The sequence below is a fragment of the Myotis nattereri genome, assembly GCF_964212035.1.
Source record: "Myotis nattereri genome assembly, chromosome: 10".
NCBI classification, from domain to species: domain Eukaryota; kingdom Metazoa; phylum Chordata; class Mammalia; order Chiroptera; family Vespertilionidae; genus Myotis; species Myotis nattereri.
The window spans coordinates 83830880-83854201 of record NC_138085.1 but is presented as its reverse complement, the minus strand read 5'-3'; the positions used below and the strand labels follow the sequence as shown (position 1 = coordinate 83854201).

The window sequence follows — 23322 nt, the reverse complement described above, 5'->3', positions numbered from 1 at the left end:
CACGTGGGCTCACGCACAACCCTGAACGCACAGCCCTGAACGCACAGCTGCTGGTGAGAGTGACGCAGTTGCACAGTAACACCCGGTCACCACCATCCATCAGCACCACTGGCACTCCTGCCTGGCACAGGCTCCTGTCACTGATGGGCAATGCCATGTGCCAGGGGCACAGTGCCAGGGTGGCAGTCACCCAGGCCACCCGTCATCACCCAGGACAGGGCGGGAGCTCCACACACACCCTTCCCGACAGCAGCACGGACAAAGCGCCACCTACAGAGCAGTTGTCCTGCAAAGTCCTCCCTCAAACCTCCTGTGCCCGGGGACCTTGGGTCACAGCCAGTGGGCAGGGACCGCCCAGCTCATATCCCAGAGGGTCCCTGTTACCCGAGGTGGGGCCTATAGGACCCTCGCTGTCACCCGACTGCACCCTTCACAGAAACGCCCCTCAGAAGGCACCGTGGTGGGGGGTGCGACACCCGCTCCCCAGGAAGATGCAGGGAGGAGCCTGGGTACTGACTGGTTCCGTTGAGGTCGACCATGAGGCCGCCCTGCACGTGCTCCTGGATCAGCTGCAGTGTCCGCTCGAATATCTCGCCGGCGCGCGCCTGCTCCACGGTGTAGGGGTCCCTCGGGTAGCGGAACAGGGCGAGCAGGTCGTTAGGGGAGCGTGGGCGGCTGGTGCGGTCGGGGCAGGAGGGAAGAGGGGACAGTCAGAGACAGAAATCACCGGCACCCAACAACAGAACTGCGCTCGCTGCTGCCGCAGCTACTGCCCTAGGGGGGACCGTACCTGCCTGCTCCCAGGTGGAAGGCAAGAGAAAAACAAAACCAAGAGACACCAAAACGAACAGTTCATTAGTTCCAGGGAGAAAACGGCAACATTCGACTTCAATGCAGACACAGAAAAAACACCTCGGAATTGGCCAACAGGACACGTCCCCTAACGGCTTGTGAAATACGTTGTTTTTGCCAAATCGTTCAGCAACAAGCCAAGGGCCCGTGTTGCCATTTTAAAGAAATGTTTGACTTGTGAATCATGCTCCAGGCTCTACTTGGAAAGGACGTGCCTGTTGTCTTAACCCCCGGGGAGTGGATGCCAACCTTGTGGATGGTTTTCAAGCGAAAGGTTTTCTCCCGATGAGGCAACTGGTCCACCCTGGACCAGAATGGCCCGAGCTCCACCCCCTACCCCCCAGCTCGGGGAGGCGGGCCAGATCGCGCCCTACCTGTCAAACAGGTGTGTCCGCGTGGAGTTTATGGCCCTGTCGACCGTTGCGATCGCCTCCACGATGGATGTGGCCACGAACGGGTCCCCGTTTCGGCTGACGTCCGGCACTACAACACGGAGCCGCGGGTTACCAGGGCCCTAGAAGTTACTCGGCGTCTAGACGCTACGTCATCGGACAGAGGCACACGGCTCCAGGGGCTTTTCTGTTTCTCACACGGAGCTCAACTCACTTCATCACCAGCCCTACTGGAAGCTGCTTTCAGACAGGACGGAAGTTACAGGCTTTCCAGTTCTGAAGTCACGCCACACCCTCTAGGCCAGGGGTGGGGAGTGTCCGGCCCACAGGCGGCACGGGGTCCGAGAAATCACTTGGTCTGGCCCTGAGGGGCGTCAGGGCTGAGCGAATCACATGACCCATCACAGCAGGCTCGTTTTTAAGCTGACAATGTTGTGTGGCCTGCGAGTGAGGTGACAAATATCCCCGTGGGCCTCGGCAGAAGAACGTTCCCCACCCCTGGCCTAAAGGAACAGGGAACCTGTAGCTGTCATGTCGCACACTGGCTGGCCGGGGAGGCATTCTTTAACCCCGGAGCCCAGGGAGACGGGGCCGCTGCTTCAGGGATGACGAAGAGGTTTGTGTTGGACACTCGGACGTTCACGCCCTGGGAGCAGAGAGCAGCCCCGTCTCCTGAGCTCTGGGGGGTGAGAATGTGGCAACAACAGCTCCGAAGTTTTGCCAAATGATGATGTACTGTCGGATCTGAAGGGGTTTGGATGACGCTGAACCCACCACCAAACCAAGGGCAGGGCGGCTCCGCCGAGTGCGTCAGACACAGCGGCCCCGCGGGCAGGAGGACGCAGGGGGGGCTCAAGCCTCTGGGCCCTGCGCCTCCCGAGGGCGCCCTGGTGGCCTCTGCGAACTGGGGGTGTGGACACGCCACCTTCTTCTGCTTCTTCTTTTTTAAAAAAATATATTTTATTGATTTTTTACAGAGAGGAAGGGAGAGAGAGAGTTAGAAACATCGATGAGAGAGAAACATCGACCAGCCGCCTCCTGCACACCCACTACTGGGGACGCACCCGCAACCCAGGTACATGCCCTTGAGCGGACTCGAACCCGGGACCCTCCAGTCCGCAGGCCGACGCTCTATCCACGGAGCCAAACCGGCCAGGGCGACACGCCACCTTCTAACACCCCCAGGGCCCGGCCTTGTGCTGGGAGCCGGCGCCTTCCTCCCGCGGCCTGGACCCACGCGGTGGGGTGTCTGCCAGCCGCCGGAGCCAGGACGGGCCACGCCACCTACCGCTCACGCTGAGCACCATGCTGACGGAGGCCTGCCCGATGGTGTTCCGCGCCACACACTCGTAGCGGCCGGCGTCCGCGGACCCCACGTCGTGGATGGTCAGGAACCCCTCAGGGCTGATGTGAAACTTGCCGCTTTCTGTCACCTGGACCCCATCCTGGAGCAAACGGGGGAGACGTCACAGCAATGAGACTGCGGAGCCGTGTTGTCCACTGCGGGTGGTGAGGGGCCATCACGGGGGGACACGTCAGGACCCCAGGGCAGGTTCACCCGTCATCGGGGAGAGGAGGTTAACCTGATCCACCCAGTACAGTTTCCATGGGGTGAACTGTCCGAGGTGCCTGCCTAGGTCCAGGGAAGATCCGGACGGCAGCCACAATCCTGGGATCTTCCAGGACGGGGTGGGGGTGGGGGGCCTAAAGCTGCCCCCGTGGGACAGACGCAGTGAGGAGCGTGAACTCGGGCACCTGGGAGGGAGCAGGGCCTGGGCACTGCCTCCTGGGACAGCGACATCCCAGCAGAGAGGAAGCGAGGAGGACGGGCACCCAGTGGCCTCTGGTCCTCCCATCCCCCGGACACCCCGCCTTTTACGCACTTAATTGTATGTTTAAACTCTGCTGCGTTTTCTATGGGGCTTCATAAAAACAAGAGGAAATGAAACCCAAAGAACCTTCCCTGCTGACTGCGGGGCCAAGGGTCGCACAGGAAGGTTTTCTGCTCTTGTGCCGCGAGGCTGTGAGAAGGGGCGGCCCCAGGCTGTCGCCTCCTTTGGTTTTATTCCTGAGGACAGCGGCACATCTTCCCCTGGGCCCACGATCTGGAGGTCTCCCCTGCTGTGGGGGTTACCCCGCCGTCCCCCCACCCGCCCCGAGCCCCTGCCCGCCGCGGTACCTTGTTCCAGGTGATGGTGGGCTCGGGCTCGCCCTGCGAGCTGCATGGCAGCTGCACGTTGGAGCCCACCTCCGCCGTCTGGTCGCTGGGGACGCTGCTGAACACCGGGGTGACTGGAAGGAAGGCGCAAGCTGACACCTCGAACCCCCGCCCTCCCTCCGTCCGCGCAGGCCCAGGGCTCTGAGCGCTCGGCCGGCCACCCGTCTCCTCCTGGGGTGTCTGCACAGAGGAGGGGCTGGAGGGACCGAGGTGTCCCCACCCACAAGCAGACTGGGAGGCTGACGGAGCTCCCGTCTGTCCAAGGCCCTGCACCCCAGCCCCGATGAGCGGGAAGGCACCGCGCGCGGGTGAGGCTGTGGGGCTGGCGGCCTTTCCGGAGTCCTCACCCAATTTCTCACCCAACGGGCCGCCCAGAGCCCTGGCCAGTCAGGACTGAGCCGGGCAAACCCCGAAACCCAGAGCCAGCCCAGCCTCGGAGAAGGCCGGGCCCCACGTCTGCACCTGCTCCGTCTGCCCTGAGCCTTCCTAGAGACACCAGGCGACCAGGTCCTTCTGAGTACAGAGAACACGGGGCCCTGGCATGCTCTAGGGGGTGCAAACGGGAAACAGAACCGTGACTCCAGGACACGGTCGGGGCCACCAGACCCAGCGCCGCGGCAATAACCAGGAAAGGCTGCTCTATCGAGCTTGCTTCAGAGTGACACCATCAGCCAGGGAAAGGGCCCACCCCTGTGACAGTCCCCTCGGGAACCCAGGGTCAAGGGTCAGCTGTGCAAATCAGGTAGAGGTGGCTGTGGGTCAGGAGTGACGTGGACGCCGGTGCAAGAGCCTGGCCTCCCACCGCCTGCTTGCGGCCACGTCCACGGGTAGGAGGCCACGTCCACGGGTAGGGTCCCCCGCCTCGCGGCCACGCCCACGGGTAGGGTCCCCGCCTCGCGGCCACGCCCACAGGTAGGGTCCCCGCCTCGCGGCCACGTCCACGGGTAGGGTTCCCGCCTCGCGGCCTCGTCCACGGTAGGGTCCCCGCCTACCTCGGGGCTGCACGGTCAGCTGGGCCACGACCCTCTGGGAGCCGATGATGTTGACGGCCTGGCACTCATACTGGCCCTGGTCGTGAAGGGCGACGTCTGAGATGCGGAGCGTCCCTGACGACAGCACCAGGTGCCGCCGGTCCACAGACAGCTGGCTCCCTGCAGGGCGAGGCGCCAGTCAGTCACGGACACGGTGGGGGGTGCGAGGGGGGGACACATTAGCTACAGGCGGAGCAGGACTTAGAGAAAATCAAAGGATCACAGGCGCGTCTTGGCCCGATTAGGGCCCAGGGTCATCGTCCGGCCCTCGGTCAGCAATCGGTCCTTCCCCCGAGACACCGCGACCCGCCTGGGGGGCGTGGAGGCACCGGCTCCGTGCAGCCAGGTCCGGGGCAAACAGAACGCGCTCCCTGCTCCCATGAGGGTCCCCGGAGGGTGGAGCCAGAGACGAGAGCTACGCAGGGAGGAGCCAGGACAGCAGGGGACTCGGGCGGCGTGCACACCATCCTGGGTCCCGGGAAGAGGCTGGTCCCGTGCTGCATGAACCAGGACAGACCTGGGCAGGGGCTGGATCCCCAGCAAGGTCCTCACACCTCACCTGGGGCTGAGCCTCGCCTGCCGAGAGCAGGGAGGCCCCGGGAACCCCTGGGAAGGGCCCCTCTGGACGAAGGGATGGATGGAGGTCACCAGCTGGTTCTCCAGGTCACACCCTGGAGTCCAGGACAGGCCCTGAAGGTGCAGCAGCACCAGCTCAGACCTCCCCAGGCGGCGGCCGTCAGCCCTGAGGAAAGCCCTGCCTCCTCAAGACACGTGGCTGCCGTCGCCCCTGGGCCAGCGGGAGACCGAGGGCTGGGCCCACCCAGAGAATCCACGCAACCAACACGCAGTACAGGACGGGAAGTGGCAGAACTCGGGGACTAAACCGAGAGCAAAACTTTAAAAATATATATTCATTCCACTGTGGTCTTCCAGCTCATCTTCCCTGAATTACATTTCATTCAACCCTAATTAGTGTGTATTAAAGGCAAGACCCCCAGGCCATGTCGGGGTCACCCACCGCTCAGCCCTGCTCAGAAGCCTGGGGCTTGGGGGCCAGAGGAAGGCACAGCTGGCTTCGGAGTCGGTGTTCCGAGGGGGGGAGCTGGTGACGGCTGGGGACTAGGGGTGCACCCTACCTCCTTTCGTCCAGGCGATGACGGGCTGTGGGTATCCCTTGGCCTCGCACTGGAAATCAACGGTCTGACCCTCGATCACAGCTCTGTCCTGCGGGGTCACGGTGAACTGAGGGAGAGCTGCCAGGGGCGAGATGGGACACGCGGTGAGAAGACAGCTCCCTAAGGAGGCGGCAGACGGGGGAGGCGTCCCATGGGCGGGGCCGCCCTGAGTGACAGGACGCCTGCTGCCGGCCCGGCCTGAGCAGGTCAGGAAGACACTTGGGGTGAAGAGGAGGGAAGTCCAGGGGCAGGAGCTGGTCTGTTATTATGGAAAAAAATGTAACCCCAGTGTGTCCCGTGTGATTCCACTTTTATAAAAGTATCAGCCACACGAAGGACGTCGATACCAAATGACCACAGGCACCTGCCCAGAGAAGGTGCCAGAAGGAGGTTAGCAAACCTCACGGTGGTTTCCGTGGAGGCGGGGAAAGTGGGCGGAGAGAGGAGCAGGGAAAGGACTCGTTTCTCTCTTATTCCCATTTCTATTTTGTCCTAAGGCTCCACCAAACACTTTGCAATTTACATAAAAATGAACAGACTCAGCCCTGGCCAGTGGCCCAGTGGTTAGAGCGTCAGCTTGTGCAGCAAAGGTGACAGGTTCGATTCCTGGTCAAGGGCAGGTGCCGCGGTGCAGGTTCCCCGGCCCCGTGGGGGTGTGTGTGGCAGGCAACCATTGATGTCTCTCTCACATCGATGTTTCTCTCTCTGTCTCTTCCCCTCCCCTTCCCTTCCTCTCTCTCTAAAATCAATGGGAAAAAATAGCCTTGGGTGAGGATGAACAACAACAACACACACTGATAAATTCAGTATTGAGTCAAGGAATTTGGAAATGCACAGCACACATCTTAAAGCCCGGGGCCTCCTGTGTCCGAGAATCAATCCCGGGAAATTCCAAAATGTGCGAGGACTTCCTGATTAATATGCCTGTGCACACGCGTGCACACGCGTGCACACACATGCACACAAAACCCCACGTGGTCGCCCGCGGCGCGCACTCGCCAGAGCTCCGGGAGCCGGGATCACAGCCAGGAAACAGCCCCAAACAGCCCGTCCTCCAAGTCACAGCCGGCGGAGGCGTAAGTGCGGAGGCGAACTCGAAGGTGGTCCCGGGGACGGCCCCTCCTGGCGGGCATCAGGCGGAGGGCGCAGCGGGCCCACGGGCAGGGCTGCGGGGGCGGGGCCCCGGGACGCTCACCCTGGACGATGATGAAGGCCGTGGCGTGGACGCTGTCCAGGCTGTTGGCCGCGAAGCAGGTGTACTCCCCGCTGTCCTCCTGCGCCACGTTCTGGATGAAGAGGCCGCCCGAGGGCGTGATGCTCACGCGGGGGTCGGCGGGCAGGGGCGAGCGGTCCCCGCGGGTCCAGGCGATCCTGGGCAGCGGGCGGCCCGTGGCGCTGCACTCCAGCGTGACGCTCTCCCCGACCAGCACTTCCGTGTTCTGCGGCTGGATTACAAAAGTGGGCCGAGCTGTCGCGACGAAACACAGTGAGTTAGCCCCTCAGCTCGGCGTCCGCTGTCCGCGGCTCCGTCTGTCTGCTGGCCGCTAAGCTGCTGTCACACAGACACGGCTTAGCCGCCCATTTTCCCGTCTTGGTTGTTTTTTACAGAAATGCCCAGAAAATAAAAGCGGCCCCTGCCTTGGGTCTCGTGAGGAGTGGGCCCCATGAGCGGGGGGCGAGGGGAGGGGGGGGGTTCTTCTCCAATAGGACGAGGCAGGAGCGCCTGGTTTTGGCTTTTCCTGAATCCATTCTGTCGCTCTGGCTAAGCCTCCCTATGGTTCCGATCGGTAAAACCCTGTTTTCCAAGTCTAGTTGGAACATCTACAATAGTAAGTTTCACAAGTTAAAACTACACTGAGACAGCCCTCGCCGATGTGGCTCCGTGGCTAGAGCGTCAGCCTGGGGACTGGAGGGTCCCGGGTTCGATTCCCCGTCAGGGCACAGGCCTGGGTCGCGGGCTCGATCCCCAGTGTGGGGCGTGCAGGAGGCAGCCAACCAACGATTCTTTCTCATCATGGATGTTTCTCTCTCTCCCCCTCCCCCTCCCTCTCTGAAAGCAACTGGAAAATATTTTTAAAAAACGACACGTAATAAAGGTCTCATTCAATCGCTGTGTTATTTCTTCCGACCGACACCCTCGTCCAGGATCCCGGACCCAACATGACCTCATCACTTGTTTACAAAGGTCGCGGCCACTCGGCGACCGCACTTCTCCGCTGACTATTCACACCGGAGGTGGGATGTTTACGGAGGAGCCGAGTGGCCCTTCTGAAAGAAGTTCCCAAAGTTCTGAATTTAACCCGCGCCTGGCCCAGCGGTTTGGATAAAGGGGCAGGGGCCTGTGATAGCAAAAGGCTTGGGGGGCAAACCCTACACGTTCCCGAAAGGGGCCGGTTAAATGGATGCGTTCCAGCCTCTGAGACTCCCGGAGGCTTAGGAGTCAGGCTGCAATTACTCCTATAAATTGTCACAGAGCCCGGACGGTGTGGCTCAGTGGTTGAGCATCAACCTGTGAACCAGTCAGGGCACACGCCCAGGTTTCAGGCTCGATCCCCAGTGGGGGGGAGGGGGGGGCCGTGCAGGAGGCAGCCAATGGGTGATTCTCTCTCATCACTGATCTCTCTCCCTCCCGCTTCCTCTCTGAAATCAATAAAAACATTTGAACTGTCAGCACAGCCTGGGAACATGTCTGCGAAGGACCAGGCAGCATGCGTTCTGGGCTCTGCGGGCTTTGCTATCTCAGCTCAGCTCTGCCCCGCAGCAGAGAGCGGCCACGGACAACTCGTGCAAGAATCAGTGTGGTGATGTTCCAGTAAAACATAAGTACGGTCACTGAAATCTGAAATTCACATAGTTACTATGGATCCTGAAATACCACGGATCCTAACAACTCTTAGGTTTTCCAATCCTGTAAAAATGTAGTTCCCAGATTTTAAGGAAAATAGGCAGCTGGCCCCATCCCGCCCGTAGGACAGCTCGCCGGCCTCGGTCCAGGTGGACGGGCTGCCTCACGCCGATTCCCTCTGCCGGGGCCTCGCCCCAGGTCCCGGGAGGCCCTCCAGGAGTATTTTAGGGAACCTGACTGACAGGCTCAGAGTCGCACCCCAAATAAGGCTACTGTTCCCGGGGAAGACACAACCTCATAGACCAGTGGTTCTCAACCTTGGCTGCACGTTAGAAGCACCTGGGAATCTTTTTAAAATCCTGATCTCTGGGCCTCGTCCTCCGGAAATGCTGTTTCTTTGTGATGGGGTGAGGCCACAACATGAGTAACAAAGAAACAGAATTTCCGGAGGATGAGGCCCAGAAATCAGGGTTTTAAAAAGATTCCCAGGGGGTTCTAACGTGCAGCCCAGGTTGAGAACCGCTGTCACAGGTGGTGAAACACGCCTGTCTCGGCGGGCGGCTGCCTAACCCAGCCCCTTGCTGACTTGTTACTCTCCTTTGCTCTGTGACACGTTCCTGCAGCGCTGCCTCCCGCTGTTCACTGTTCTGGGGGTTCCCCTATTCCTCACGCTTGCGGCCCCCGCTCCCCTGGGCCCGGAGCCCCAGAGGTTCCCATAGCAGGTGCCCACTGGGCGCCCTACGACTTGTCACTTGTGGGAGTGGTTTGACAAGGGCTTTGATCGAGGCAGGGCCTCCCTTTGAGCTGAAATCCGATACCAGGAAGTCTCATTCACAAGACAGGAGACCCTCCGCTGGGATGTGGCAAACACCTTTTAAAGAGCTGAGAATCTAAACAAAGAAACACTCAGCGACCACTGGAAGGGCCCTGGACAGCGGCCTGCCGGAAATACACTCACCAGGGAACCCCTAGGGTGGTTGAGGGGGGAGCCCAGGGTGGCGGCCAGGGCCCGCAGGCAGTTACAGACGCAGCCGGCCTGGCGGGGGGGGGGGGGGGGGGGGGGGCGGGGGGGGGCGTGTGCAGACCACGGGGCACCCAGCGGCTGTGCCCTCTCAGCAGGTGGCGGCTGGACCTTCCTCCCAGGCCAGTCCTCCTCCCACCCAAGTTCTCAGGTTAAACATGAGGCGAGCAGGGCTGCGACCTGGGCACTCGGACCGACCGAGGCCACAGCTGTGCCTCGCTGGTAAGACCGTCTTCGTAAATCGGTGCCAACACTTTCCACCTGGGAATTTTACAGAAAAACCCAGATTTTGGCTTCTTTTCCAATAACCAAACTCGTAACACTACGGAGACCCCCCTGCCAAACGGGAGTAGAGGGCAGCTGCCCCTCAGGACCAGGGCGACTGGGAGGGTCAGAGGTGGGGGGACAGCTCTCCAGCGCCCTCTGGTCGCTGCCCCGCAGCACCGCCGGCTCGGCTGTCCACTGAGTGTCCGTCCTGGCCTAGGGACCGTGTGGGCCAGGGCAAAGATCACGACTCCCCTGGGACTGCGCCCCTGGCAGGGGCCTCGGCCAGAGGCAGGAGGCTGGTTCCCGCGGCACCAGCCGGGGTGCAGGCGGGAGGGGTGGACGCCAACCCTAGGAGGGACCCCCGCGGGCAAGACCATCCACGTACCTGGAGACCCAAAGTACCTGAGGGTCACCTCCTGCGTCTTGGCCTCGCCGGCCGCGTTCTTGGCCATGCACTGGTACACGCCCTGGTCCGTCTCCCGCGTGTTCTGGATCATCAGCGTCCCGTCGTCCAGCAGGTTCAGGCGGGAATCCGCCTTCATGCTCAGCTCGTTGCTGCAAGCACACGTCCGTCCGTCGGATCAGGCTCTACCCCAGCCGCGGGCCGGACCCGTGGACACAGCGTCCCAGGGCCCCAGCGCATCAGAGGGCGGGGGGCGGGGGCTGCCTCCCAGGAACTTTCCCAACAGCCTGACTGGTGGGCGTTTCTGGGAAAAGTGCCTACGTCGTTGCATCTCTAATTAACCCACTGTCTGTTTATTGTGCACAGGTGCTCTCCATAAAGACGTAAACCTTTCAAAGCGGAGGGTCCCAAAGGGAGTCAAAGAACTCAGTGGGGAAACAGAAACAACCTCTTCCTTTGTTTCCGGCAAATTCATTCCAGACAATGGGCAGAACTGTTTACGTTACTGAGAGCAGATGACGTGGCTGACAGCGCAGAGCCCCGCTGGAGGGGCATCTCCCTGTGCTGGGCACAGACCCGGTGCCCAGTCCACAGGCTGCAGCCCTGCCCGACCCCCCACTCTCCTCTCCCTGCCCCCCACACTCCTCTCCCTGCAACAAGCCCCGAAACTGAAACCATCTCCTTCTCCAGGGTCCGGGGCGGGAGCAACAGTCACCCAGGCCCACAAATAGGATCCTTACCGATGTGGCCCGTCCCCTCCCACAAGCACTTGACCCAGCAGGTGAGGCAGAGGCTCAGGTGAAGCCAGCCAGGCCCATGGGGGAGGCGGGCGCTCAGGGGAGGGGGGGCGGTGGGTGGAGGCAGGCGGCCAGCGCAGGCGGCACCAGATGCCAGGCAGGGGCTCAGCCATTTTAACTTTTCGCCTCAGTTGGTTCACTTGTAAACAGAGACGTGAAGGGCTTGAGCCAGTGTGTTCGTCTCCCTTTCGTTTACTTATGTACTTTGTGCTTCTATTGATTTCCGAGAGGAAGGCGAGAGAGAGACACTAATGATGAGAAAGTTCTCTGGACACGTCTCCCCAGGAGCAGACACAGGGGGTCTGCAGGATGGGCGAGCTGCCCCCCCAGCGCCCGACCAGCGCCCCTCACTTGTTTCGCAGCCAGATGATCTCGGGCTTGGGGTTGCCCTCGGCCCTGCAGGTGAAGAACACGGTGTTCCCCAAGGTGATGTCCGCGTCCTGGGGCTCCGACGTGATCCGGGGCCTTTCTGCACAACAAGGGGGGCGGGCTTCAGCGGCAGAGGAACCGGCCCCAGACCGCGCCCTCCCGGCGAGAGCGTCGCGGAGGGTCAGGGGCATCTGGGCAGCCGGTCGGTGGGGAGGCCGTCTCTGCAGCGTCTCCGACGTCCCGGGAGGCGCCCTCACCCACCGCGGGCCTCAGGGCAGCGGCCTCCTCCCCAGCCCACCCCGCGTTTCAGGGCATAAAGAGCAGGAAGCGATGCCCGTCCGGCTGCAGCAGCCGCGCGTGCCCAGGGCCCGGCAGGCGGGCAGGCGGGCGGGTGGGCTGGCAGGAGGGCGATGCGGACGCGCAGCTGCTCCTGCGAGTGCACGACACCAGCCGGCATTTACCAGGCCCGGTGGTTGCTCACGCTCACGGTTTGCCTTTCATGCGTGAGAAACAATGACAAAAATTCGTTTTAGCACCAAAACCGGGGCTGACATGAAAAGACCAGCCTGGACTCCTCGGGATTCACAGGAATCCTGCAATCTGGTGGGGTTCTGCGTTTCCGTGGCTGCTGGTGAGGCGTCAGGTGGGGACCCAGCTCGCACCCATGAGGTCACCGCCCAGGGGTCCTCTCCACCCAGCGGCCTGCAAGGCAGCAATGCGCTCCATTCCGCTGCCTTTGCAGGGCCTCAAAGTAAACGCGAGTTTATGAACAAATGCCTTTAGCCCCGCCCAGTGGCTCAGCGGTTGAGTGTCGACCTATGAACCAGGAGGTCACGGGTTCGATTCCTGGTCAGGGCACATGCCCAGGTTGCTGGCTGGGTCCCCAGTAGGGGGCTTGCAGGAGGCAGCTGATCAATGTTTCTCTCATTGATGTTCCTCTCTCTCTAAAATCAATAAAAAAATATTTTTAAATAAAGGTTTATAAAAAGGAAATACCTTCTTACAGACACTACAGAGCAGGGCTTTGCATGGAGGCTCCTCCTCAGGCCCCACCAAGACTTGACTTTGGGACCGGCCAGGGCATGCCCACACCCACGCCCACACCCTCGGCCGTGCCCACGCGGCTCACTCACCACAGTCCAGCTCTTCGGGGGTGATGGTGGCCACGGACCGGCCCTGGATGCGCCGGGGGTACTCGCAGGTGGCCGCTGCCTGCGCGTTCCCCGACCGGGCGTAGGCCTTCAGCAGGTCCGCCAGCCACAGGATCTCACAGTCGCAGTGCAGCGCGTTCGAGTCCAGCCGCCTGTGAAGAGGAGCAGTGAGTCCCGGACCCGCCCGGAACCCTCCGTGCAGGCCTGTCCTCAGGTCGTCTCGCTGGCCCTGCACCGTCCCCGAACGACACCACCTGGACTGCACCCAGGACGGGCTCTTCCTCTCGTTTTATAAATCCTGCATCTTCTGCAGCCAAGCGCTGCTTCGTAAAGGGTTGTCTTTGTTATTCTTTTTGTTAATCCTCACCTAGTTTTCCATTGATTTCTTTTTGGAGCATGGAAGGGAGAGGGTGAGGCAGAAAGAGAAACATCGATGTGAGAGAGACACATCAATTGGCTGCCTCCTGCACGCACCCCGACCGGGGCCGGAGCCTGCAACCGAGGGACGTGCCCCGGACGGAATCGAACCCAGGACACTTGAGTCCACAGGGAGATGTTCTATCCGCTGAGCCAGCCAGGCCAGGGCTGGGGTCTGGGGTTTATTTCTGAATCCAGCTCATAACGCACAAACCTCAGGGAGTTTTCCTGAAAGGTGCTGCCTGGCACAGGGAGGGGTTCCCTCCACCGGGGACTGTCCACTGCGAGTGCAACACGGCCCCCAGGTGAGAGGTGGCTGCTACGGGACGGGGCGCCACCAGGTGGCGTGGCTGCTGGTTACCTAACAGGTGTGGGGCGCGGACAGGAGGGGCTCATCGTGAACCCGCTCAGGCAGGTGCTGCGTGGCTCACCGAGGAGGCTCTCAGGGGCCCAGAGCTCAGGTGTGGGGAGCGTGGGGTGACCGCACCACTGAGTCCACACTGCAGGCCCAGGCCCCCTGGGAGCCCTAGGCCTGTGATGTCACACTCCCACCCCCCACCACCTGTCTTTCCCAGGACACAGGCTCCGCGGGAACCGTGGGCAGAACTGGTCCTCTGCCTGGACGGTCATTTCTCTGATGACCCCATGGTGGGATATACTGGCTCCCCAGGAGGAGACACAAAGGGTCCGGGGGGTCTGCAGGGTGGGGCTGAGATGCTGCCCAGCAGGCAGAGACCTCGAGCTCGGTTCCCCAAGAGGACACCGCTCTCCTGTGCTTGGGCCCTTGGGTGGGGAGGCTGCGGGGACCGGAGGGCACAGACATGCGGGGGCATGTGCCTGGCTCCCTTGGACCCGGCGGCCCCTCGGAATAGCAGGTCCTTGTCCTAGCTGGTTTGGCTCAGTGGACGGAGCGTCGGCCTGTGGACCAAAGGGTCCCAGGTTCGATTCTGATCAAGGGCACATGCCCAGGGTTGCGGGCTCAATCCCCAGTAGGGGGCGTGCAGGAGGCAGCCAATCAATGATTCTCTCTCGTCATTGATGTTTCTATCTCTCCCTCTCTCTTCCTCTCTGAAATCAATAAAAATATATTAAAAACAAAACAAAAGAATAGCAGGTCCTCTGTAGGTGGGACAGGCCAGGGGCAGCGCGGTGGACCAGCTGGTGAGGGACAAGGGATGGGAGCCCGTCAAGTCTGTGCTCCCCTCTGGCGTCTGGGGTGAGAACAGGCCTCAACATCTAGGCTTTCGTAGATTGAGCCAAGTCGGGGAGCACACAGGGCAGAGAAGAGGATGAAGGTTAAAGGACTGGCCCAGTCTGGACACAGAGCATATGCTACACCCCGTGGACCGGCCTGCCTGCCTGGGCCGTCGGAACCCCTGGCCGGTTCTCTGGTTCTCTCCTATTTACCCTTCACTGTGCAGCACCATCCCATCTCCCCCGAGAATGTGTTTTACTTTGGCTGGTGACTGCTTTACCCTAAAGGAAAACATCAATAAACGGAGATGAAAGTCTGTCTCGTGTCTTCAGTGCGGTCCGCTGTACTGAGTAACTCATGCCCGGAAACACGGCCTCCAAACCGAAAGCAAAAACACACGTCAACTTTTCCCATCAGGACTGAGTCTATTATAAGAAATGACTCAGATGAGAAAAATTACTTCAGAGGCTGAGAAACGGGGCAAGCAAACTGCAGGCCACGTCACGTGTTTGTGGACGTGTCCACCTAACGGCAGGTATGGACCCGGAGCAGGGCTCCTCAGACGGACTTTACTTCCACAGGGGACATACGCACCATGAATTAAAATCCAGGCGAAGGCTTTGAAATGGCGTTTAAAATACCTTATCAGCCCACTCAAGAAATAGCCGATGGCCACACGCCCTGGCCTTCTAACGGGGGGAGTCTGTCCCCTCAGGTAGGTTCTGTCTCCTGAGCTACATGCAGGCGAGACACACGTCTCACCACACCCAGGACGGAGGCCCAGGCACGGGGAGCGCAGAGGGGACGGCACAACTTACAGTCTTTTCATGGATTCCAAGTGGTTAAATGTCCCCGGGACCAAATGCGCAATCCGGTTGTTGTGTAAAAACCTGTCGGGAGAGACAAGAACCTACTTTTAAAAATACGTCTTAGGTGTATAGGAAAGGTCACAAGCAGGCGAATAAATCTGCTTTTAAATCACAGCGACTGCGTCTATTCAACACGAGCGAAAGGAAGAGCGCGTCCAAAAACGACGTCAACTGTTACCCTCATTCCCCCAGAAAGAGAAAACGGTTGGTCCCGCTTCCGAGCTGGACGGGTGTTATCCCCAGAGCATTTCCAGGTGTTTTAGCAGCGACCTCACCTCTATCCGCCACGGCCCCGCCCCCACCTTAGCCCCGCCCCCACCGGGCCCCGCCCCCATCGGGCCCCGCCCCGTCTGGCCTGGCCCCGCCCCGCCCATCGGGCCCCGCCCCTCCCCCCGTCTGGCCTGGCTCCGCCCCCGCCCCGCCCCATCGGGCCCCGCCCCGCCCCGTCTGGCCTGGCCCCGCCCCATCGGGCCCCGCCCCACCCCGTCTGGCCCCGCCCCGCCCGGTCTGGCAGGAGCCGCAGGCTTACAGCCGCTCCAGCTTGGGCAGGTGCTGAAAGGACTCGGGGTCCAGGGTTTCTATCTGGTTGAAGTGCAGGTACCTAGAGAAGTTAAAGAAGAAAAACAATTTTAATTATTTACTTACTTCTCGCAGGCCTAGATTTTCAGCCGAAATTCGTTTTCTAAAGTCATTTCAAATTCATACGTCAACAGATTATTCTAGAACTAGGAAGGCTCGACACACCTGCAACCCGGGGCTGACTCTACGACCGAATGGCCAGTGACCCTGGTCAGACACCGGCCGCGCTCCTGTCGCCTGGGAACGGAGGGGGTGACTGCCCACGGCTCTGATCCCCCCTCACAATCCCCGACCTCTCAGAGGAAGGTCAGCGTCCGTACAGGAGTGTGAATCCGTCATCACATCCGCTCCTTACACACGGATTCAGGGGAGGGGAGGGGAGGGGGGGGGGAGCAGTGTTGATTCCACACCGTCAGCTGCAGAAGCTACCAGGGAATCGAAAGGAAAACGGCCCGAATTCAGTGAGATCCCGTGTTTCCTCGAATGTCCCATAATCATTACAGGGGGCACCCAGAGTTCGCATTCTTGGCATCTAAGGCATCTCCCTCTTCTGATTTTCCCGAATACAGGCAGTCCTCGGGGTACGTCGGACTCCACGTACGTCGTTTCGTGGTTACGTCACCATCTCCCATTTATTTATTAAAAAAAAATAAAGTTCTGTCATTTCGACGTCTGTGCTTTATGTTTTTTATTATTTATTTACCGCAAGTAAAGGTCAGGAACTGTTATCTTTCTTTTGCATTTTGTTTACTGTTTCCCTTCACGACTGCTGTGCCTGGGCTCCATGTGAGCGACGCAGGTGCTTTTGTAGGTGGGTTCTGCCTTACGGCGAAAATCGCGTTACGTCGCCGTGGGAACGGATCTCCGAAGTCACCCGAGGACATACTGCACTGCTTTTCTCACTTTGAAAAGTGGGTGTTTTTTTTCCTGAAGTCAAACACTTCTGGGTGCTTCTGCCAGAGGCCCTCCTGGCCACACAGCAAGAGGGTCCCCTGCCCCACGCGCCCTGGGCCCAGGCACCCTCCCCACGAAGCGCCCGTCTTAAACGCCAGGTTCTCCCGGACACTCTGGGGACAGGCGGCCATGAGGGCACCAGTGGTCCTGGGCCTGTGTCGTGAGCACAAACAGAGGGAAGTTTCTCAAAACTCACCCTCTACCGTCAGAGACACTACGTCTCCAGATCACTAACTCCAGGGTCACCAACCTCCCCCGTCAGCGCCCTGTCCTGCCGGCACCCGGTCTCCCCGGCCAGCTCCCCAGGACACCTGAGAGTGACTGAGTCAGTCCGGAGGGTGCGGACAGCCCCCGGGGGACCTGCAGACCTCAGGCCTCCAGGCCCAGAGCCAGGTCACCACCCCCTCCTCTCGCCTCGATCACAGGCCAGCGCCTGCCGGAGCCCGAATCCAACCAGCACCTCCGCAGCCAGCTCGGGCTCACGGGGTAAATGCTCTTGGGCAGCATGGCCCCTGTGTGGTTCAGGGAGCCCAGCCCAGCTCCGCCCAGAGGGCTCGGACCCGCCAGCCGCTCAGGCAGCCCAGGCTCAGGCAGCCCAGGCCACGCGCAGGGCGTGAGGCTGCCACGGCCGACAGCTGCCTCCCGTCCCCGGGAGTAAAACTGACAACGCAGAGCTCCTGGGACAGCTTCGGCTCAGTGGCCAAACGGGACCGGCCAGGCCGCCTGGAAAAACTGCTTTTCCCAGGAATTCTACTCAGAACGGAGCTGCTGACCGCGCAGCAAAGTAGGAATTCCCGAGAGCAGCCGTCCGCGTGCACTAACGAGGAACACGTGCAGGCTGTGTTCTCCCCGCAGCAATGACATCATCTCGATTCACAAACAGGAAACGGACAATGACAGCAGCTCCCCGTCCGCACGGCCCCACCCCGTCCCCGAAGGGCCTCCACTCCCGCGAACCAGTTTGCACATCTGTCTCTCATCCACGTCGGGGGGCACCAGGGGCACGGGGTCGGTCAGTCTCACTGTGTGTGTCCCAGTGACGGGCACAGGCCGGGGCCGGCGGACGGACAGTCGCGTGGCCGCAGGAGGCCAGCGCGGGTCCTGGCATGCAGGTGCCCCACGCCCACACGCGCAGCATGCGTCATGCACACAGCACAGGGTCTGTTCCCTGTGAGGGCACAGGCGGAACTCCCTAAGCAGCAGAGGGCACATGCGGGCCACTTACAGTTGTTCTAGGGAGGAAAGTCCCTGAAAGGCTTGCCTGTCAATCGCCTGGATCTCATTCTTGTACAGATAGCTGAAACAAGAAAGGAGCGTTAGCGGCTTCGGCGTCCCCTGCGCAGGGACTGCAGACTCGGGGGGCGGGTGGGACACGGGGACACCGCACGGGAACGCCGCTCCTCCCGCGCCCCCCAGGTTCAAGGGCAATCACAGGGCATCAGGTGGAGCTGCTCCAACCACACCTGCCTCTTCAGGAAAGTGACAGGTGCGCCAGGTGGGCGTGGCTCAGGGGTTGAGCATGGACCTAGGAACCAGGAGGTCACGGTTCGACGCCCGGTCAGGGCCCATGCCCAGGCTGTGGGCTCAACCCCCAGTGTGGGGTGTGCAGGGGGCAGCTGATCAATGATTCTCTCTCTTCACTGATGTTTCTCTCTCTCCCTTCCTCTCTGAAATCAATAAAAATATATTTATTTTAGAAAGTCTTTGGCTTGAGGACAAACCACGTGGGTCTATCCACCTGTCCCGGCAGGGCCGGCTCCCGGCACAGCCCTCCTGCTCCCAGGTCGGACCTCGGGGAGCCCCAGAGCATCGTGGGAACTAGGTGAGTCCTGGGCTCGGACTCCTGCCCCGGGCGGGCGCTCCCCAGGGCCAGGCGGGCAGCACGGACCTCACCGCCCGCTCCTGCATGCTGACTTCCCGTCGGCCCCCAGGGACCGGGTTCCCACCCGCCCACTCCGCCCGACAAGTGACATTCCCCCCGAAGCTGCAACACGGCATGTCGCTCGCAGAGCACGTGACTGCCTGCCTTTCAGGGAGCAACGTGGGTGCAGCCGCTGACCAGATCCCACACGGCCCCCTAACGCTCCGTCCCCTCTGGGCGGCTCTGCCCGGGTGGCCGCACCAAGAACCACAAGCCTCCACACACCGCCAGAGCCCCGGCCGCAGTGCCCGCACCCACAGCCAGGGCCGGGGCCCTGGTTCCCGGGCCAGGCCGCGTGAGTCGGACCCTGGCCACCGCCGAGCTGTCCCGCCTGGGTTCCCTCCCTGTGCAGTGGAGAGCAGCCGCCGGGCAGGGTCACCGCACGTCACGCACAGGCACGAAGCTCGCACCCGGCCCAGCAGGCGGCACCTCCGGGGCCGGCGTGAGTCACGCTCCGAGGAGGGGACTCTGGGCATTTCTTCAGAACAAAATGGACACCACGGCGACACGTGTTCACGCACTTTAAAGAAGCAGATGGTGCAGCCCACGTGGCTCAGTGATGAGCGCTGGCCTAGGAACCGGGAGGTCAGGGCTCGATTCCCGTCGGGAAACATGCCCAGGTTGCAGGCTTGATCCCGTGTGGGGTGTGCAGGAGGCAGCCGATCCACGATTCTCTCTCATCATGGATGTTTCTATCTCTCTCTCCCTCTCCCTCTCTGAAATCAATACAAATACATATTTTTTAAAGAAAGTGAGAGTAAGGAATCCCGGGAAGGAGTGCATAACCACGTGGGCCGGGCTGCTCAGTGGTTAGAGCGCTGGCTCACACCCTGAAGGGTCGGGGGTACCTGGGTTGCAGGTTCGATCCCTGGCCCGGATCGAGGCACATGTGGGAGGCAACCAATTAATGTGTCCCCCTCTCACATCGATGTTTCTCTCTCCCTCCCCCCCTCCCTCCATCCCTTCCACTCTCTAAAAATGAACGAAAATGTATCCTCCCGTGAGGATGAACAAACAGACGGACGGGCAGACAGACAGACAGAAAACACTCGGACCAAACTAATACGTGCAAACGCATGTCAGTCAAGACGCTGGGACGCCGCCGGTTTGCACAGGGTCACCTTCCAAGAACCAACTGCAAACACGTCTCGGAGTGAAACCACCGTCGGGAAGAACTAGGGCGCGAAGGTCCCTGCCTCCCAGAGTCACTGGGTCCCAGCAGATGCGGACACACACCTGGGCGCTGCCGGGCCACGGCAGAGCAGTCCGCTGCGGAGACTTCCCAGACACGGCAGCCAGTCACACGGCCCTCAACCAGTGCCGGCCCACCAAACGCGCTCCGTGAGGGCTCGGGGCTCGGGGCTCGGGCCCAGGAAGGAGGCTGGGCCTGGACGCAGGGGTAGGGGAGTCCCCGGGACCCCTTCCGCCACGGCCCATCCTGCTCATGGTCCCCCGTCCTCGCTCTCCTGACCAGGGCCCCGCCCGCCCCCACGCCCGGCGCCCGGGGGCAGCGGCCTCATGGGCGCGCTCGGGGGAGACAGAGGCAAGAAGCTGGAGCAGGGGCCTGAGCGGGAGCGGTCAGGGGACGAGGTCTGAAAGGACCATTGGAAAGAGATGGAAGGGAGAAGCGAGTGTCCAAACTCCTTCACATCAAATACATCTGCAACGTTCATGATGCATTGCTCTTAAGTAGGTCAAACTGAATGTGACACGAGAACACGCTACACACACACTGCGGACGCTGCTCTCCAAGGACCGGAGCTCGCTCCTGGAGCGCGCAGCACATACAATAATAATAAAAATAACAGCAGACACACAAATAGAAACGACAAGACTAGACGGGAGGCCTGGCCCGCGTTTTAAAAACGAGCAACAAGGCTTAGCAATGGTCACGAAGAATTGGAAGAGCTAACACCCTGCGCCAAAAGGGGCGAAGAGAAACACCTACACGTCACACTCAAATATCCTCATTGCGGAAAATGTATTTTAACAAACAGAGTTCAAGTTAGCTCTGAAGTTAAGAGCCACTGACATCGAACGTCAAGAGTATTCCAGCCCGGCCGGCGTGGCTCCGTGGCTGAGCGTCGACCTGTGAACCAGGAGGTCAGGGTTCGATTGCTGGTCGGGCACAGGCCCGTGTGGCGGGCTTGACCCCAGTGTGGGGCGAGCAGGAGGCAGCCGATCCATGATTCTCTCTTGTCACTGACATTTCTATCTCTCTCTCCCTTTCCCTTCCTCTCTGAAATCAATTTTAAAAATATTTTTAAAAGATCATCTTTTAAAAAAAACACAACACACCAATTCTAACATGTACATCAACACCAACAATATGACATTAAAAACCGACGTAGCTTTCAGGTGCTCAGATTCACGTATAACATAACCCCCCCAAAAAAGTGAGGTACATCCCTCATCAACAAGAGAGCCAACTTCTAAAAGGATATTTTTGCCCAAAGCACGTGGCACAGGTGTCTAACCTGCCGGACCAGGAATGTGCCCAGAGTGGGTTTTTCTTTTCGTTACAATTTTACAGTCCGAGTCCCTGAGGCAGGAAAACAGCGCCTCCCCAAGGTCATATCCTAAACTGCAAACCCACGCGGGCGGGCCGATGGCTCCCACGCTAGTAAATCAACTACAATCTATTTCCAAATGTAACTGCAGAGCAAGGAGAGGTGACGTCACCTGGAGGCAGGTGGGCAAGTCCCGGAGCCGGGACACTCCCAAGGGCTGCCGTGCGCCTCGCGGGAAAGCCACCCGTCCTGAAGGCTGCTGGTTTACAGCCGGGACACCGGCAGCTCCCACCCCAAGTGGTGGCACGACTCTGTCCAGAGTGATTTCCTGAGGCCCCAGATTTTAATTTCACTCAACCTACTGTCCTTAAGGCTTAGCAGCCAAACACACAATTAATAGCCCTCTATTCTTAGGACAAGGCATTCACCGCCCTCCCTCCCCCTGCAAATGTCACGCTCCCAAATGAGAGCCCCGTAAAACGGGTGTTTGTACAGGATTCACAGCGGGACGCACGGAGCTCGGAGCGAACAGCCCTCCGTGAATGGCAGACGCCTCGGAGCGAAGCGCTGATGAGACTTACAGATACTTCAGGTTCTCCAGGTCCTCGAAGGCGCCGGCCGGGATGCTCTTGATCTGATTGTTGTTGAGGAGCCTGAGAAGGGAGGTTTCCATCAGATTCACACTCTCCTCGCGCCAGGGAAACGTTCCCGCCCCTTGGAAAAGCTACCTCCTGGGTTTGCACCTCGGCCAGGACTGTGGCCACCATGGAAACGGGCCTTGCCGCGCGCGGCGAAGGCAGGTGTGAGCTGACCACAAGTGTGCGAGGTGTGAGGACCCCAGGTGTGCGAGGACCCCGGGTGTGAGCGGGCTACAGGTGTGCGAGGATGCAGGTGTGCGAGGATGCAGGTGTGCGAGGACCCCGGGTGTGCAAGGACCCCGGGTGTGCAAGGACCCCAGGAGTAAGAGGACCCCAGCGGTAAGAGGACCCGGGTGTGCGAGGATGCAGGTGTGCGAGGACCCTGGGCGTGCAAGGACCCCAGGAGTAAGAGGACCCCAGGTGTATGAGGACCCCAGCGGTAAGAGGACCCCAGGGGTAAGAGGACCCCGGGTGTGCGAGGATGCAGGTGTGCGAGGACCCCAGGTGTGTGAGGACCCCAGGTGTGCGAGGACCCCGGGTGTGCGAGGACCCCAGGTGTGCGAGGACCCCGGGTGTGCGAGGACCCCAGCGGTAAGAGGACCCCAGGGGTAAGAGGACCCCGGGTGTGCGAGGACCCCAGGTGTGCGAGGACCCCGGGTGTGCGAGGACCCCAGGTGTGCGAGGACCCCGGGTGTGCGAGGACCCCAGCGGTAAGAGGACCCCAGGGGTAAGAGGACCCCGGGTGTGCGAGGACCCCAGGTGTGCGAGGACCCCGGGTGTGCGAGGACCCCAGCGGTAAGAGGACCCCGGGTGTGCGAGGACCCCAGGTGTGCGAGGACCCCGGGTGTGCGAGGACCCCGGGTGTGCGAGGACCCTGGGTGTGCGAGGACCCCAGCGGTAAGAGGACCCCAGGGGTAAGAGGACCCCGGGTGTGCGAGGACCCGGGTGTGCAAGGACCCCAGGTGTACGAGGAACCCGGGTGTGCGCCGTTTCCCTCTGGCCACGTGGGCGCTGGGACGTACAAGGTGTTCAGGTTTCTCAGCCTCCTGAAGGCTCCGGGCGGGATCTCTCGGATTCGGTTGAAGCGAAGGTCCCTGCGAGGAGAGGAGACGAGGTGCGTCAGAGACATCTGGGCTCGCCCGCGCTGCCAGTCCAAACACCCGTCAGGAACGTGCGGAAGTGCGCTGCCCGCGGTGAGACCGTCAGCCTGCACGTCGAGGGCTGCGGTTCGATTCCCAGTCAAGCACTTGGGTTGCAGGTTGGATCCCGGGCCTCGCCGGGCGCGTCCGGGAGGCAGCCAATCGGTGTCTCACATCGATGTTCCCCTTTCTCTTCCCTCCCTCCCGGAGGGACACCCGCAGGGGAGGAGTAACAACAACAAAACCAACAGTGAGCGGGCTCCCAGGAAGCCGCACCACGCAGTCCACCCCGCAGACGAATCCCTCCTCGCTAAGGCCACCTCACACAGGGCAGAGTGAGGTCACCTTACCGGAGTTCCAGCCATTGTCCGGGGAGATGAAACGACACGAACACCCCCACCCCCTCTGCCTCTGCTGGTTAACCCACTGGAAACCTCATGTCAAACTTTTGGGAAATGAACACAGGCTCGCCCGCAGCTGCTCAGTCTGTGCACCCCTGCAACCCCAGGGCTCCCGCACCGTGCAACCCCAGGGCTCCTGCAACCCCAGGGCTCCTGCAACCCCAGGGCTCCTGCACCG

The 23322-nt window shown here is 60.9% G+C and overlaps 1 protein-coding gene across 1 annotated transcript in view; it reads right to left on the bottom strand.

The window, feature by feature from the left end:
* PXDN (peroxidasin) overlaps positions 1-23322 on the bottom strand; it is a gene marked incomplete at its 5' end in the record, with an annotated part of 52657 nt that overhangs the window by 9546 nt on the left and 19789 nt on the right. Inside the window, 15 exons of the mRNA XM_081100703.1 lie at positions 518-675; positions 1227-1335; positions 2533-2689; positions 3424-3536; positions 4455-4613; positions 5630-5746; positions 6864-7136; positions 10187-10356; positions 11353-11470; positions 12504-12673; positions 14952-15023; positions 15532-15603; positions 17761-17832; positions 21548-21619; positions 22627-22698. Of these exons, the coding sequence (XP_080956829.1) occupies positions 518-675; positions 1227-1335; positions 2533-2689; positions 3424-3536; positions 4455-4613; positions 5630-5746; positions 6864-7136; positions 10187-10356; positions 11353-11470; positions 12504-12673; positions 14952-15023; positions 15532-15603; positions 17761-17832; positions 21548-21619; positions 22627-22698 (1904 nt within the window). The remainder of the gene's footprint in view (positions 1-517; positions 676-1226; positions 1336-2532; positions 2690-3423; positions 3537-4454; positions 4614-5629; positions 5747-6863; positions 7137-10186; positions 10357-11352; positions 11471-12503; positions 12674-14951; positions 15024-15531; positions 15604-17760; positions 17833-21547; positions 21620-22626; positions 22699-23322) is intronic.